The sequence below is a fragment of the Corvus brachyrhynchos genome, unplaced genomic scaffold (genome assembly GCF_000691975.1).
Source record: "Corvus brachyrhynchos isolate BGI_N302 unplaced genomic scaffold, ASM69197v1 scaffold218, whole genome shotgun sequence".
In the NCBI taxonomy this organism is placed as follows: domain Eukaryota; kingdom Metazoa; phylum Chordata; class Aves; order Passeriformes; family Corvidae; genus Corvus; species Corvus brachyrhynchos.
Genome location: NW_008239321.1, coordinates 706535 through 722460, shown reverse-complemented (window position 1 = coordinate 722460; position 15926 = coordinate 706535). Strand labels below are relative to the sequence as shown.

Below are 15926 nucleotides of genomic sequence, written 5' to 3'. Positions count from 1 at the left end.
CAGGAATTGAAGAAGAAAGATCTGCTTTGTGCAGTACCTTTCAGAGCAAAAATTTCTATTTACTTTGTATAAACTTCAGATGAAATTTCTTGAAGTATCTTCTCTGTGTGGGTGTTAAAAGCGAATGTTCCAAGAGGCCAGAGAGAGTAAGATTAGACAGATGTTGTCAGCAACGCGACCACAAGAAAAGTTGCGATCGACCAATTATTAATAGCAAGATACAAAAAAACCCCAAACCCAACTATGTCCAAGTAACTTGGGGGATTGATTTAAACCCACACAAGTAAAGAAATTCAGACATCAGGGTGAAACTGCTTTATTGAGCCAAACAGCCCTGAGAGATGATGGATGTGTTGTGTCTGCCCCAGAAAGTGCTGAGGAACTGGGTCCAGCTCTCCCCAATAAAATGTCCCAGCTACAGCAAAACCACCTTAATACAAAACACGTCCCCAGATTTTTCCATCTTGAGACTATTCTGCAGGCCAATAAATGTCAATCTGACAAAATTTATTATGACATTTAGGTTAAAGAGTTCTTACCTTGCCCTACACTACCTATGTGTTCCCGCTGCAACAATTAAAGCAATTTCCCTCATCCCTTGCTTAAAAATTCAGAAATGCTTCAATTATTCCAACTGTCTTTTTAAAAATGGACCAAGAACCATTTTTGTATTGACACTGGATTGTGTCTGGCGTGGATAGGCTGCCTTGATTCCACTCCCATGTGGGTGATAATGACAAAAGATAAATAGAGGTAGCAATGGAAGGGATCTCTTCCTTCAGGTCTGATGCGGACTAAATGTTACTTTTTGAGCTTTAACCATTTCCTGCATTTCAGGTTCAGATGGAAAGATAAAAAACAAGAAGTTTTTTTGTTGTTGTCTCTTCTTTTCTTTCTTTATAAATAAGGCTCTCAAAAACGACTAAATTACTAATTTAAAGTTACTGAAAAGGTATTTAGGAAAGAGAACATTCTCTCTGATTTACCACAGAATCGTGGAATTGGTGAGGGTGGAACGGACCAGTTTAAAGAAGTATCACCCAGAGCTGGTTGTTCAGGATCAGCCCAGTCCAGGTTTTAAGAATCTCCAAGGATGGAGACTCTACAACCTCTCTGCATGCAAATAAATGTGTAAAAATACACATTAGATTTTAGAATATAAAGACATTTACCAATGATTCTGATAAATGCAGTGTGAAAAAGTGACAGCCAATAAATGTCACCAAAACAACTGAATTCACAGTTTTGGACAAGTGTTACAGAGAATGAGACTCAAAGGAGCTGAAAAGCTGAAATCAAGAGTTTTAAATATTTTTGAAGTGTTGGTAAAACAGTAAAGTTTGCAGTTTCTTGTTATTGTCTCACTGATCACTTCTATCTAGTTTAGAGGCTGCTAAACCCTTCTTTGTAGTGTTTTTATTGATTTTACAAGACTATTATTGGATTACTGGCTGCAAACACACTTTGCAATGCAAGGCAGACATTCTGCTGTGGCTGGGAGCAATGAGGAGAATGACACTTCCACACAAATCCTCAGGGCAATTTTCTTCTTATTAAAAGCTTAACTTCTGGTTGCATCTCCATCATTTTTCACACTTCAGTACTACCTGTCAGTCAAACTGAAAGCTGAAGTATGTAAAAATCATCCTGTCTTACTATTTTTAAGTATATATGTAAATTCAACACTCATTTTCATCTTCTGAGTTCTCTGAAGAACAAAAACTCAAGTCAAAACCAGTCTGCCTCCAGGACATTGACATTCCTCAAGGTGTTGTTTTGGGCAGAAATGCAGAACTGGTGGGGATCAATGATAAAGATGAAGAAACCTTGGGTGACACCACCTTTAACATGAAATGTTAAGTCCTGGCTGTGCACCTGTCTCTGGTTCTATGAGCAGTGCTGGCTGCTGGAGCACCTCACCTTCCTTCCCATGGGCTGAAGGAGGACTCAGTCCTCTTGGGTCCTCGAGAGATGACAATGTAGATGAAAAAGATGAAATTCAGAACTCAAAAAAACCCACCTGTATTTTCCAGCCAGCTTAAAGCTCTGTGGTTTATTGGTTAAAATCTGCAAGAAGACACTGGATGTTTGATTTGGTAACATTTGGGTTACGCCTTCTCTCGGTTGTCAAGACTTAAGAGCAGAAGCAACTCCACTTTTCATCAAGTCTCCAAGTGGAACAGGTTCACCTGAGCTCCCTGTCTCCTGGCCACCTACCTGCAAGGACTTGGCCAGTTTCTGGCTGTACTCCTCCTCCATCTGCTTCAGCTGGCTGTTGGCCTGGAACACACACAAAAGACAACCCCGTTAGCTCAGACAGAGGACGTGTACAGACACTTTGCCACCGGGCCCTGGGCTTGGCACCTCCTCCACATGCCTATCACTGAGCGCCGGCCCCACGCCAGCCCCAACGCCCTTTTGTGGCAGCCAAAAAACCGCCAGGGCTGGGCTTTGATCTCGGGCCAACTATTCATCACTTAAAAGAGGGGAGAAATTGTACCTCTGCTGCCAATTATTAGAAAAACATAAAGAGTTCTGTGGATTAAAAAAAGAAAAAAAAATGAGAGAATGAGTGTGTGTGTGTGTCTGTGTGTGTGTGTGTCTGTGTGTCTGGGGAAGGGGGCAACACACACAAATGAGTTTATCAGGATGAGTTTGTTTCTGAACAGAGGGGAAAAACTGAGGAGAAAGTCCAGACAGAGGCTGCCAGGGCACAGTGCGACATGGGGGACACAGCTTCACCTCTCAGTTCTGTAACTGTCCTTTGTCCCATTCCTCATCCCTTCCTAGGGAAAGGTGGGGATTACACTGAAAATCCACCCAAGATGCAGCTGAACCAGCTTGGACATACAGCTCTTTCCTCACCACAGCATTTTTTTTCACAACTCAGAGCTAAAGAACTGAAAACAAGGCTGCTTGGTCATATCAGAATCCAACAAGCAAATATTTCTATAACCCCAGGATAAATAGCTCTTAAGGTTTTTTTTCCTCAAATAATTTAAGTTCAGAAATAATTTTATAGTAGTGATATTAATAAAAAATAAATGCAATTTCATTTCAGGAGAGAAACCAGGTTTGTATTTTTCTTGCAGAAACCAGCCCAGCCCAGCCCCACAATGCTGTCCTCAGGTGAACTGCTCGGTGCTCTCGTCTTCTTGGCTCTCAAACTTCAGGACAGGTGTCTAAGACAAATATTTTCTTAGGGGGGACAGAATATCGTGCAGCTGAGTTCTGAAGCAAATTTAAGCTGATTAAGTTTTCAAAATCTATCTGACCTCCTGCTCAAACCTTTGATCTGTCGTCCTGAGTTTTACGGCACCGCATCCAGCGCCCAAACACCGGCTCCTGCCAGCACCTCTTCGGGGGGACCAGAGAAACCACAGGGGCCCCTAAAGCCTCTGAACCCTGCGTGGATCCAGCTGCAAGGCTCAGACTCCATTTCAGCAAACACCAGGGATTTCAGGCAGGCAAAGAGTCTTATTGATTTTACTGGGCTATAAATTGAGGAGCTTAGAGCTGCAGAGCATTTCCGGATCGTCATGGTAGGGCTGGAATCATCTTCAGCAATCCGGGCAGTTCTGTAAGGTGCAGCTCAGTGTAAGAATATTACAGCCAGTTCAAAGTAATCCTAAACTTTATATGAAATCACAATTTCAGATCCTGAATCCCTTCAAATTCCAAAATTATGAAACATATGGATGTCTCCATCTGTTTGTTGGTATTAAGGAATCTATTAAAAACGTTAATCAAAACCAATTATCAAATTTGTGCATCATTTTTGAGATAACATTATGGTTTAGTAATAAACAGAGATAATGGCAATACACACTGGTTTAAAACACATCTAGAAGAATTCTGGAGCCCCAGACAAATTAAATTTCACTTTTCCTACATTTATCACTCAAAAGCGAACCACAAACACTGTAAGGGCCCATGGTGGGGGTGCATAAATAAAAGGAGTGGTGACACAGCACCAGTTATCCCAGGGAGCTCTGTCCATGCTCTGTTTCTCCTTGTACTCAGGCTGACCCACATTAACACTCGTTCCATTGTACTGCAGCCTAGTTTCAGATGATGTTTTACCACCCCTGCATGTCATAAAGTGACTGAAACTGCCAGTTTATCTTTAGAGAAAAAAAGTAAAAAAATAAATTACAGCACCAGCATAAATTACTGTTACTCCCAGAAAGGGAGAGGGACTCGTCAGCAAGGCACTGCACAGATCATGTTACAGCTGCTCTCGCTCAACTTGCCTGGGGTAAAAGTCCTCATCTTTCATAGAAGCAGCTTTATAAACTCCTGAACCCACAGAAGAAATTCCAATAAATAATAAAAAACCACTCATGAGTTCCATAAACAAATTAGAATTTGTTTGTTCACACTGAGTGGAATCAGGCTGACCTCTGAGAGACAGGACAGAGGTGATCCAAAAGAAAGATACGCCGAATTTCAGTGTTTTATTCCTAACAAAAAGCAAAGAATGGACATCCTACCAGTTTACTTAAAAGGAATTGCAACATTTTATTTTATAATGGCTTTAACAACTTCCAGTTAGCAAAATATTTATAAGCTTTGTCTCCTGGTCACCAACAAACCATAAATTCTTGCATTTACTTCCAGTCCCAAACATCTCTAATGGAGGGGTCTGAATTTGAGAGTACTAAGCTACCAAAGCTTCCACTGGAGATGGCACGAGCACATCTAGAGGGGCTCAGGTTGTCTAAAACTGGTGACATTGGCCTGGTGGCACCAAAAACCATGGACACTCCCTGCCAGTACCTTAGAGAGTCTAACAGGAAGGCTGGAGAGGAACTTTTCACAAGGGTGATTGGAAAAGGGGGGATGGCTTCCCACTGCCAGAGGGCAGGGATGGATGGGATATTGGGAAGGAATTGTTCCCTGTGAGGATTGTGAGGCCCTGGCACAGGGTGCCCAGAGAAGCTGTGCCCGCCCCTGAATCCCTGGAAGTGTCCAAGGCCAGTTTGGACGGGGGTTGGAGCAACCGGGGAAAAGGGAAGGTGTCCCTGCCTGTGGCAGGGGTGGGACTGGATGGGCTTTAAGGTCCCTTCCAATCCAAACCATTCCATGATTCTGTGGCTCCTGCTGACTTCAGCTTTTCCCTGATGTCTGTAACACCCAACAGCTCTTGCATCATCACAAACCACACAAGCAGCTCTGATGAAGGCAGAGACCACAATTTACAGCACTGCTCAGCTGAAAAGATCCAACTCATGGGGCTGCCTGGGCACCCTCTTTTCCACTGCCATCTTTTAACTGCAGAAATATGAAGCTTCTCCTTTCTTAAAACCTGCAACTAAAACTAATTTAATACCTCTTTATATAGGCTGTTGCTTTGCAACCAAGGGAGACACAAACCACCTTCCCTGGGGCAGAGGTAGCACTGCTACACACAAAAAAATGCCTTTTAACTCTTTTTTGTTTTAAGGAATGAGTAAATGCACACAGAGATCTGTGCAGGGAACATTGGGGGGGATTTATGTCACATTTATCTCCACAAGGAGAAGGTTCACACTGGCCTGTGCAAACACAGCAGTTTCCTGGGCTCCTTCTTTTCCATCTGGCTGCTGGGTTCATGTGCTGGAGGAAGCACGAGCTGTTTCTGAATTATTTTAAGGGCATTCCCTCCCTTTCAGGTTACATGCTATGTCAGAAACATAATGAATAAGAATTCAAGTGGAAGGTGAACATTTGGAGGCTCAGCCAGTATTCATTAAAGTCGGGCTCTTTTTATAGCAATGGGCAGTACTGCAAATAGAGTTAATGGTCTGAAACCAGTTTTCCATGTGCAAGAGGTGGCTGCTGAAATTCCCACTTGGCAGAAGCTTGTCAGAAATATAAATCGGAATATCCATTTTTATAATGGAAAAGGTTTAAATTGGATAAGCTGCAGAGGAATTCCACTGATTCAAAAACTAACTCCTGTTTAGTTTCACACAGTTAATATATATTTTAGCTAAAATTATCTGATTATGACAAGTTAACGTGCAGTTATTTTACATTACAGAGCGAGGACTTTTGCATTAAAAAGATTATGTCCTTGTTGCAGTTAATTGGTTTTAAAAACCAGCTATAATTCTTTCACAAGCCTCAAGCATCATATTGTGGTTGCCGAGCAAAACTGCATCGACTTCAACAAAACATTTCACGTAAAAATTAAAACTGTTATTAGCACTACAGACATGGTGTCTGAATTAATGGCTGCTCTTCTAACACAGCCCCATTTTCACTTTCTCCTTTCATGAAACAGAACAGCATCAGTAAAAGAGCACAGGATCTATGACAGGACCACACCACAAAAGCACACCGTGTCCTACCCTAATTACAAAGTATTTATAAGCTATTTTTAAAGTATGAGGTGTATCAGAGGGAATTTTTAGTTCCAGTTCCACTCAATGGAGCACAAGCCCTAAACAGCCCCAAGGTCACTCCTGGGTCCATCTGCTCCAGCTGCACTTTGGGGTTGGCAGCCACGAGGACAATTCCATCCTCCAGCAACATCCATGGAGGCATTTGGGAAGTCTTGGATGTTTATCAAAAATGAAGCTGTTGAGAATCTTTGGAACATTACAAATCTGTGCACAGTGTTAGATACTGGGAAGAAATCCTTCCCTGGGAGGTTGGGCAGGCCCTGGCACAGGGTGCCCAGAGCAGCTGTGGCTGCCCCTGGATCCCTGGCAGTGCCCAAGGCCAGGTTGGACAGGGCTTGGAGCAACCTGGGACAGTGGGAGGTGTCCCTGCCCATGGCAGGGGTGGCACTGGATGTGCTTTAAGGCCCCTTCCAACACAAAAAATCATGGTTTAGTGATGGGCTTGGCAATGTTGGGTTTATGGTTGGACTTGATGACCTTAGAGGTCTTTTCCAACCTAAATAATTCCATGTTTCTCTATCTTCCAGCTTTGGAAACAGCTCTCATAACTAGAGTTTTATATATACACACACACCCCACCATATTCACTGATAGAGAAGTAGCAGATTTAAGAAGTTTTCTGCTTAGGGTACTAGATATGAAGGAATCATTTTTCAGAATGCCTGCAACTAGCTAAAAGTGGCCATCCATAAGCTGATCCTCCATAATTAGTTAGATAAAAGTGTAAGCAAACTTAAAAAAAAAAAAAAAAAGAAGAAGAAAAAAAGGAGGAAAAAATCAAAGGGTGGGGGAAGAAGAAGAAAGAAAACTTGCTCCAGGGAAGAGCAACTGTTCTCTGATGTGCAGCAAGGAATTTAACATCAAAGAACTAATGTAAATGGGGCCCATTTACCTCAAAAAACAACACACCACTCCACATTCTGGAATATTTCTATTTTAAGTCTGACAGCATTATGCTTTGTACCAAAATTCAAGATTGTGCAATTTGATAGATGTCAGAAGAAAATGACCTTCAGAACAGCTAACGGTGGAAATCTTTGTTAAGAAGTATGTTAAAACCCTCTGTATAATATCTGTTTAAACTTCAGAGATCAGCAGATTGCCTTTAAAGTTCATCTGATTGTACATAAAAATTCCATTCGGACTCAAAGCCTGAAACATGTATTTTCCTTATGTGCTTCTAATACTGACAGTGGGTGAATTCCTACACCAATACTCCTGTTCTTTCTCCTGCTCTCCCCACCAATCAGACAAAAATGAAAGCTGGATCTCTGTTCAGCAGTGAAAATAGCACACCAGTTCAGATATGTAATCTGAACCACCCAAAAGACCATTAAAAATAGCTGAATACCCAAAATGATGTTAACAGAATAATTAGTCAAGTACCAAATGACTTCAAGGGTTTTGAAAGTGAATGATAGAAATCCCAAAATCCTATTAATATTCTATTTTACATTTCACTTTTGGAGGTCTACAAATCTTTTCCTTTTTATTTTTTTTTCATTAAACATACATCTTTAGGAGAAAAAACCCTCTCATTCATGTGTGAAGTACTTTTCATTGGGAAAAACCCAGGAATGAACAGAAATGACTTTGACAGTACCTGCACAGAGAATTGCCTTTCTGCAGCACATTGTAATTCTGTGCTTAATGGGGGCCCACTGAGAAACTGCTTCTGCAAACTGTGCCTTAGGAAAACTCCAAATTCCAGACTTTTCATTTAAACCAACAGAGTATTTCTAATAATTCTGAAATTATGTGGAGGAACTAAATACAGACATTTAACTCTCCCAGAAAGTCTTCTGTGGGACTCCAGCTGCAGGGTGGCTGATGCCCAAGTTACACCAGCCTTACACCAGGACACCTTTATTCCCTTCATGGATTTACTGAGCATCTAAATATTCCCCAGCATCACTGATGCTGATTTCCAGTCAATATTGCTGTCAGCCAGGCATGTTATTTTAAAACAAACTGGCCTAAAATACCAGCTTCGCATATAAGACAAGGATTTAAAACCAGACTAACAGCCTGGGTTTACCACATGCAGTTGTTTAATGCTTGAACTACCCTTCACAGAAGACAATACTGGTGAGTGCATCAGGCACTTAAAGGACTGGCAGAGAACTGTGGTTTAATCTGAAGCTGTTCTGGGACATTTTGCCAAAAGATTGTGTGGGTGTGATAAGCTCTGGGCTGGGATCATGGGCAGCACAGGCAAAGACGGCTGATTTTCGTTTGATTTACTCTCATCAATCATCAGATGACTGTCGGCAAAACCGGTATTGTGCTTTGTGGTGACAGAGATTCCTGCAAATGAAGATATTCAAGTGATCATCACAGATGTCACTGCTTCTCATCTGCCATCCATCACACTGGGCAGCTGGGTTCGAGATTCCTCAGTAACTTCCTATTCACACCAACTTTTGGGTCAAGTTTTATGTTATGGCACAGCTCTTCCTACAGCTCAACACTCAAATGAGATAGAGTAACCTAGCCAAGATGGGGAGACTGCAGCACTCTCCACTTTAGGGTCCCTAAATCACAAATACATTCCTGGATTACCTTCTTAATATTTCCTGGTTTTCTTCTGTTCCGTGCAACTAAACAAAGATGATTATTTAAACTGGGTTTCAGATATTGTATCAAAAGTGGTGGCATGTTCTTTTTCAGAGCTTTAACAAAGAAAACATGCACCCAACAAGAATTACCTGACCTTTGACAAGCTGCCTTTATCCCTGAGAAATACCGGACACTCTGCTACGCAGGCACCTCACTCCTCTCCCCAACTCTGACGTAAAGAAGTTTCCTGAATCACTCAGGCCCAGATGTTTCTGGTACCCACACAGCTGACACCCAGCGAAACCACGAGGCTGTGAAACACCTTTGAAGATGCAAGTCAAAGCTAAAGTTTCCTCCACAAATAGAAGGCAACAGTCCCGAGATGTGACACTGATCCTATGACTATTTCATCTGAGCTTTACATAACACAATTCTTTCCGAAACTGGAGATTGCCGAGACCCAGGCACTTTATCATTATTTATCAGCTAAATTCACACGCCTTGATTTTTGCCAAGGAGAGACTTTAAGGTTCCTGAAATAATTATAAAGGGATAAGAATGAGATTTTTGGGTTTTAGATTCTGCATTGCTGTTTTAAGTTGAATTTTGTGGCAATAACAAGCATTTATTAATAAGACAATGAGCAGAAAGACGTTCTATGTATGTATCATTTTAAGATAGAATCTTTGCTATCAAATAGAAGAGAAACTGGGAACAAAAGGACAAACTCTGTATCCCTGAATTAACTCAGTACCACTAAATTAACTCAGTATCACGAAGTTAACTCAGTATTAGGAAGCAACATCATTAGACAAGAGCCCAACAAAAGTTAAGCTTCTACAGTTGGAAAGACAGACACTGAAAACATTACCAAATCCCCCAAAAAATCTGTGATCTGAAGCCATCAGTGCTCCTTAGCAAGATTATGCTGGATTACATTTTGTAGTTTTAAATACGACAAGCTTCCCGAAAAGAGTGACAACTTCCCAGAGCCAGAACGCACTGAGGAGAAACTTCCCAAGTCCAGCAAAGGCCCAGTTAAAAAGAAAATGAAATATATTGCTCAATCATCAAAGCAATTAAAAACATAAATAAGGCATTGCAAGACTCCTAACATTCCCAATGTTTAATTATTTATCTGTTCTCTGTCCTGCAGCTGTAGGTCAGAACTAACTCCTCTGAACTAAATACAGGAGAACTCTTTTGGGGATTTGTACCTTATTCATTTTCAAGCAAACATTCAAATTCATTTCAAATTCACACAAGAACTGCAACAGTTTCACCTAAATCAGATTTTCTACAAGTTAAACACCCCTCCTACACTCAGATGTGATTGTGAAACTACTTTGATCTCTGTTCCCAAATTTATTGCTCTGTGTAATCCATGACAAAATATAATGTGATTTACTGTATCTCTATATGACAGCCCAGCAGCTGACAGAACTTAATAATTTAGCATAAGAAAAAAACCCTTCTGGCACCAAAATATACAAATCATAATTGAGGCTTTTTAGTATCACGTTACAATGAAGCACATGCAGACTGATCATAAGAACTTCAAAACAATTAGAATTCTTTCTCACCCATTTAATGAAGGTGGGTTTTACTCCGTGACATGTTCTGCAGCTGTAAGCAAGTCATTTTGGAGCACTTTTCTTTCTTCACATTAATGACTCTGAAGGACTAATAACGTTGTTTTACCCCTTCCCTACTTCCCAAACACTCCTTCTCCTCCAAAAAGAAGAAAAAAGCCACCTGCAGCTCTTCTCTATTATAATGATATGAAGAAAGAGCAAATGAGCGTAAACAGTGTCTTCAAATCGTGCCAGAATTTAAATACGCAATTATTATGTTTTATATTAGTTTGGTCTTGATCACTGAGCACTTTTTGTACATAAAGCTATTTGGAAATCTGGCTTTTTTATAGTGCTGACCCAAGCAGGGATGTCATGGACACATTCCATGGGGCACCTTTTGCAGCGGCTTGTGCTGACTCTGGGGTTTGGGGGACTTGAGAGAGTCTTTGTGCAAAGGATGCATCACCCCAGAAACTCCAAAGCAAAGTAAGAATGTGGAGCTTGTGGATACAGGAGAAATTTCTACTTCTAATTCCAAGGAACAAACACCAGTTACTGCTGTTTGCACAACCAAAGCCATGGAGAAGCCCCAGTGAAACCAGCACGGATGGCTGCAGGGACTGGGACCCAGGAGCAGGGAATCCTTCCTGTCACACCTGACCAGGAACCCAGACCTCATTCAATAATTCTGAACAAATCTAAGAATGAATTGGCAGAGCTGTTAAAATAAAAAATTCCACCAGTAATCTCACATTACAGTCACCACCATACTGGAAAACAGCCAATGTTTTCCAAATATTATCTCGTACTCAGGAATGGAATGTAAGGATAAGTAAAATTCGTAAATCAGAGAAAACTGTACCTACAAGCAATCAGCCTTTTCCAAGACACAAGGTATTGGCAAAAGAGGGAGGGAGTGAGGTCATGATTCAATTGGGCTTTTAAAAATATTTAATAAAGCTGAAATAATAAGCAATTGTGTATTACAAGATAAAGCCAGTGTGTTACAGGTTGTTTGGAGAGTGAAGAAAGGCTCGGGAAACGATTGAAAAAGTAACTACAACAGTTGTTCTGCCACTGGAAAAACCTCAGCATTCACCTTATCCACCATCCCCATGACTTTGTGAGTCTTGATCTTATGAATACACTCCAAAGGATAAAACCTGGCAGTTACGGAATTGAGAAGAGGCAGCGTGGGCCCAGGTGCTGCAGAACAAGGAGGGGTGTTTGGACAAACACTTGAAAAAGAAAGAGGAGACAGAGACAACAAAAAAACCCCACCTGTGAATGCTTCTTCAACATACTTCAGATTAATACCAGTTGGTTAAAAACCCAGGCAAACTTCTCCAACAACTACCCAGCTATAATTGATATGACAGGACATGAGTAAAGTGCGCTGAAATATGGGCCGTATGACCGAGCCTGAATTTTAATCATATCAGCCTTTGCCCTGCTGAAAGCCATCTTTTTAACTCCATATTTTGTCATAACTTACCATTTATCTCTTGTCTGGTTCTCATTTCTTAACAGCATTGCTTCAATTATTTTCATTTTTAACCCTGTGGTGCTATTTGTAACTGCAAATAATGGTGCTTGATCTCCCTTCAGACATTAAGAAAGATATTTAAAAGTGAGCCTGTTGCTCATGGGTGCACAATTTTTTCCCCACAGTGACAGTGACAGTTACACCAACTTCTCCTGGCTCCTAACTCTAGAACCAGTTTTATAAATAGAGTTGATGAGCAGACATCTGACCTGTTGATTTCTGGTTTGGGTTTTTTTGAGTTTTTATTCTTATTTTTTTAAAGGAGATAGGAGCAGAGTAACTCTGTGAATAACTGCAGCTCTTGCTCTGAAACATCTCCAGTAGGGAGAGGGCCATAAATTCTGTTTAGTCTTATTTGAGTGAAATATCCCTGAGATGATTCTACCATTTTTTTCTTCATGTTTGGCTGTGTTGATTGAAGACTCTTCCAAATGGCTCCCCTGAGGGATGATGCAATTCCTGTGACCATGTTCCTGGTCCACCATCATCCTGCTTTTTCTTTGGAGGAATCAGAAGGAGCAGTGCAAAAAGGGACACACTAGAGAGGAAACTGGTTTTTAAAAGATTTGTTGAAAGGTACTATGAAGGCAGATTAAATAATCTGTGGTTGTTGTGCTAACATACATTAAAAATATTTTTGTGAAATACATTTCTTCTTGATCTTTTGGCATCATGTTTTGCTTTTACGTGATCTTTTGGCATCACATTTCTGGTTTTGCTAGATTTTCTCCAACAAAGCCAAAGTACTACGCTCATTTTTATTAACATTAGTTGGTGAATCACTATCGCTGTGTCAGAAACGTTCAAGAACCAAATGTAATTTAATGTACACAGGCTCTACAAAACAAAAACAATAAAAATATTACTACTCTGGAACAGAGAGATAATATCATAGACAATAGTTCTTGGATTATAATGAAAAAAAATTAAGAGTCTTGGGAAACATCCAACTCTTCTTGGTAAGAATTGGAGGCTCCTTAAATTATTCATAGCTGGGGCCTAAGCTAAATAATTGATGTAATAGACTCAAAACAAGTTTAAAAAAATGGCACATCTACAACTGGTAGAGATCCTGACTGCATTCAGCAAGGACACAAACATAGGTCTGCATTACAATTAGACACAATTTAATGAGATCATTACACTCGGGAAGAATATACGTCCACATTTTATGGTTGACCTATCTGCCCCCATGTAAATAACCAGGGAATCACGGCAGTGAGTGTGAAAACAGCTCCTCTGAGTGCTCCCACAAACAAAGTTATCTGCAAGTGTGGCTTCAGTCTTCAAGTTAATGAAGTGAAAGGTGTCAGATCAAAGGTTCCATCGCATTCAGTTCTCAGAATGTCTTAGGGACAAAGATGGAACCATGTCTGGTGTTAATGAAATGTGGAGTTGGCAGAGAGGAACCAGAGCTGGAGAGACAGGACTGAGAAATGTGAACTCATGGAAGGCACAGAATGCTCGTACTTTAGGAGCAGAAGTAACTGCTTAGGGGAACCTCAATACTTTTAACCAAGTATCTCTTGGAGTATCTTTCATCTCAGAAGATGTCATATTCTCTCCCTTCATCTTCTATTTCTTTGCCAATGCTGAACAGTGTGACATCATCTGCAACAGTGCCAGAAGAGATACTGTGAATCACAGATATTCCTGCACATGCAGCATGAATATATGCCCAAAGAGTTACATCCAACTGGGTTGAGTGAGGAATTAATCCAGCATCACAGAGCCTGATGCTGAAGGAGGGGCTGAAATGTTCTCTAGGGCACATTATCAGTACCTTATTTGCAAATTATATGCAAGTTGCTCAGAAAATAAGTATCCAACTAGAGGACACTGTCTGAAAAGTTTTGAAAAGGGCCCAATTACAAAAACATTAACTTGCAACAAAACTGTTGTATAGAATAATTATTCCTAATTAGGGAAGTGGTCACTTACAGAGTGACCTTAACTTTAAGGTCCCCAAGCATCTTAGTTTTACGTGGACTTCGCACCAGATACAGGTGGAGTGATTGCTACAGGTAAAAACTGTAAACATCAGATTTGATTTAAAATCACAGAAATCTCAGCGTACAACTAACATCAACATCATTAAAGCCCACAAGCAGGATCTGCATGGCTCTGGCCAGGTTTTGTGCCACCTTGGAGTCCCATCTCTCCAGAGGGAACCACTTCACAGCTTACTTCCATCAAAACAATTGCAGTCCCAAAACTAAAGTGTTTAACTTGTTTTTGGGGTTTTTTTGACTACAGCTCTGTCCTGTAATGAAATATCATGTGTGTTCAGTACAGTCAATACACAAAAATGTGAATTACTTCTCCACAAGAAAAGCAGCACTGAAAGAGAATTAGATGTTCCTGGAACCTGCATAAACCTTCAACAGAATGAGTCAAAATATCTATTTAAATATAGAAAAAAAGTCAATAAAATGCTAAATGTTGAAAATTATTTAGAGAGAAAAAAAAACCCCACCATCATCTTCTTCCACTCCAATTTACTCATGTGTGCTGCTCAAAGGGAGCTTTTTTATGAGATATTTTCAGTGTTCCAAGGTTGCTTCCTTTGAGCATTGTTAGCCTGTCCACTGCTCTGCTCAGGCCATGCTGAATGCTCATTTCCTCTGCCAAGAAAATCCCACAGAACATTACAAACAGCGGCGGCGGCCAAGCCCGACATCTGCACACACTCAGACTTTGTCTCCTGCTCTCAGTCATGCCTGGCAAACCTGGAAATGCTCCAAGTCCACTGCACCTGGCTGACGAGTGTTCATGCCCCAAGTGCTGCTGATGCAACCTGGAACACACCTGGCCCTGCCCAAATCAGGCATCAGTAGAGCCCAGCTCCAGGTCTGTGTGCTCCCGAATATCAAACATGGAATGGTCCGGGTTGGAAGATGCCTAAAGCTCATCCAGTGCCACCCCCTGCCATGGGCAGGGACACCTTCCACTGTCCCAGGCTGCTCCAAGCCCCATCCAACCCAGCCTTGGACACTGCCAGGGATCCAGGGGCAGCCACAGCTGCTCTGGGCACCCTGTGCCAGGGTCTCACCACCCTCACAGGGAAGGATTTCCTCCTAATAGGACAAAACACTGCAGGAAAAATGATCCTAAAACTTTGGTCAGCTCACCTAGATATGTACAGAAAATGCTGAAAATGCATCAATATCTTACAGGAGCAAAGCAGGAAAAAACAGGCACAATCCTAAAAATGTCCCAGGAATCTCCAAAAGACACCGATCCTGACGAACCCTGGAGTGTAAAGGGAACACTCAGGAACTAACATGACAATAAAGAATGTCCCAGCTCTAAAGCTGAGATTTTCAAGCAACAGAAAGTTACAGACCTGAATAAATCATGTGTCCCTAAATATTGAAAAGCTGTCCACAAATACCAACAAATATTTAAATGATCAGTGTGCCTGTAACGAAGACTCTTCCTTTCCCTGTCTCTGCCTCTCACTCTCCTCCTTCCCATCCCCACGGCAGCAGGACTATGGGGAGGGCAATGCCAGAGGAATCCTGGATCTTCTTCTACCCATTTGTACTTTTGTTTTTCTTGTCACTGAAGTATGAATCATTTCTTTTGTATTTCCTCATGTTCATGTTAACAACAGTCCACAATGACACAAAGCAATCCAGACAGAAATCAACATTATTCACAGAGCAGATCACAGAGGAATGAGATCCCTCACTTGAGAATGGACTGACTTTCAGAAAATCTGGACAGTCAGATGTTCCACACCTAAACTGCGAAATTCAGCTTCCCATTGGATTTTAAAGCAGTCTTCACAAATTGGCACCAAAAAAAGTAACTTTAGAGAACAAATTTTTCTCCCATATTGTCCTAAATTTC

General features: G+C 41.1%; 1 protein-coding gene across 4 annotated transcripts in view; it reads right to left on the bottom strand.

The window, feature by feature from the left end:
• The window catches only part of CEP112 (centrosomal protein 112), a 158394-nt gene that overhangs the window by 44015 nt on the left and 98453 nt on the right, over positions 1-15926 (bottom strand). For all 4 annotated transcript variants that reach the window (XM_017740768.1, XM_017740770.1, XM_017740769.1 and 1 more), the window contains one exon: positions 2218-2280. In XM_017740768.1, the coding sequence (XP_017596257.1) occupies positions 2218-2280 (63 nt within the window). The remainder of the gene's footprint in view (positions 1-2217; positions 2281-15926) is intronic.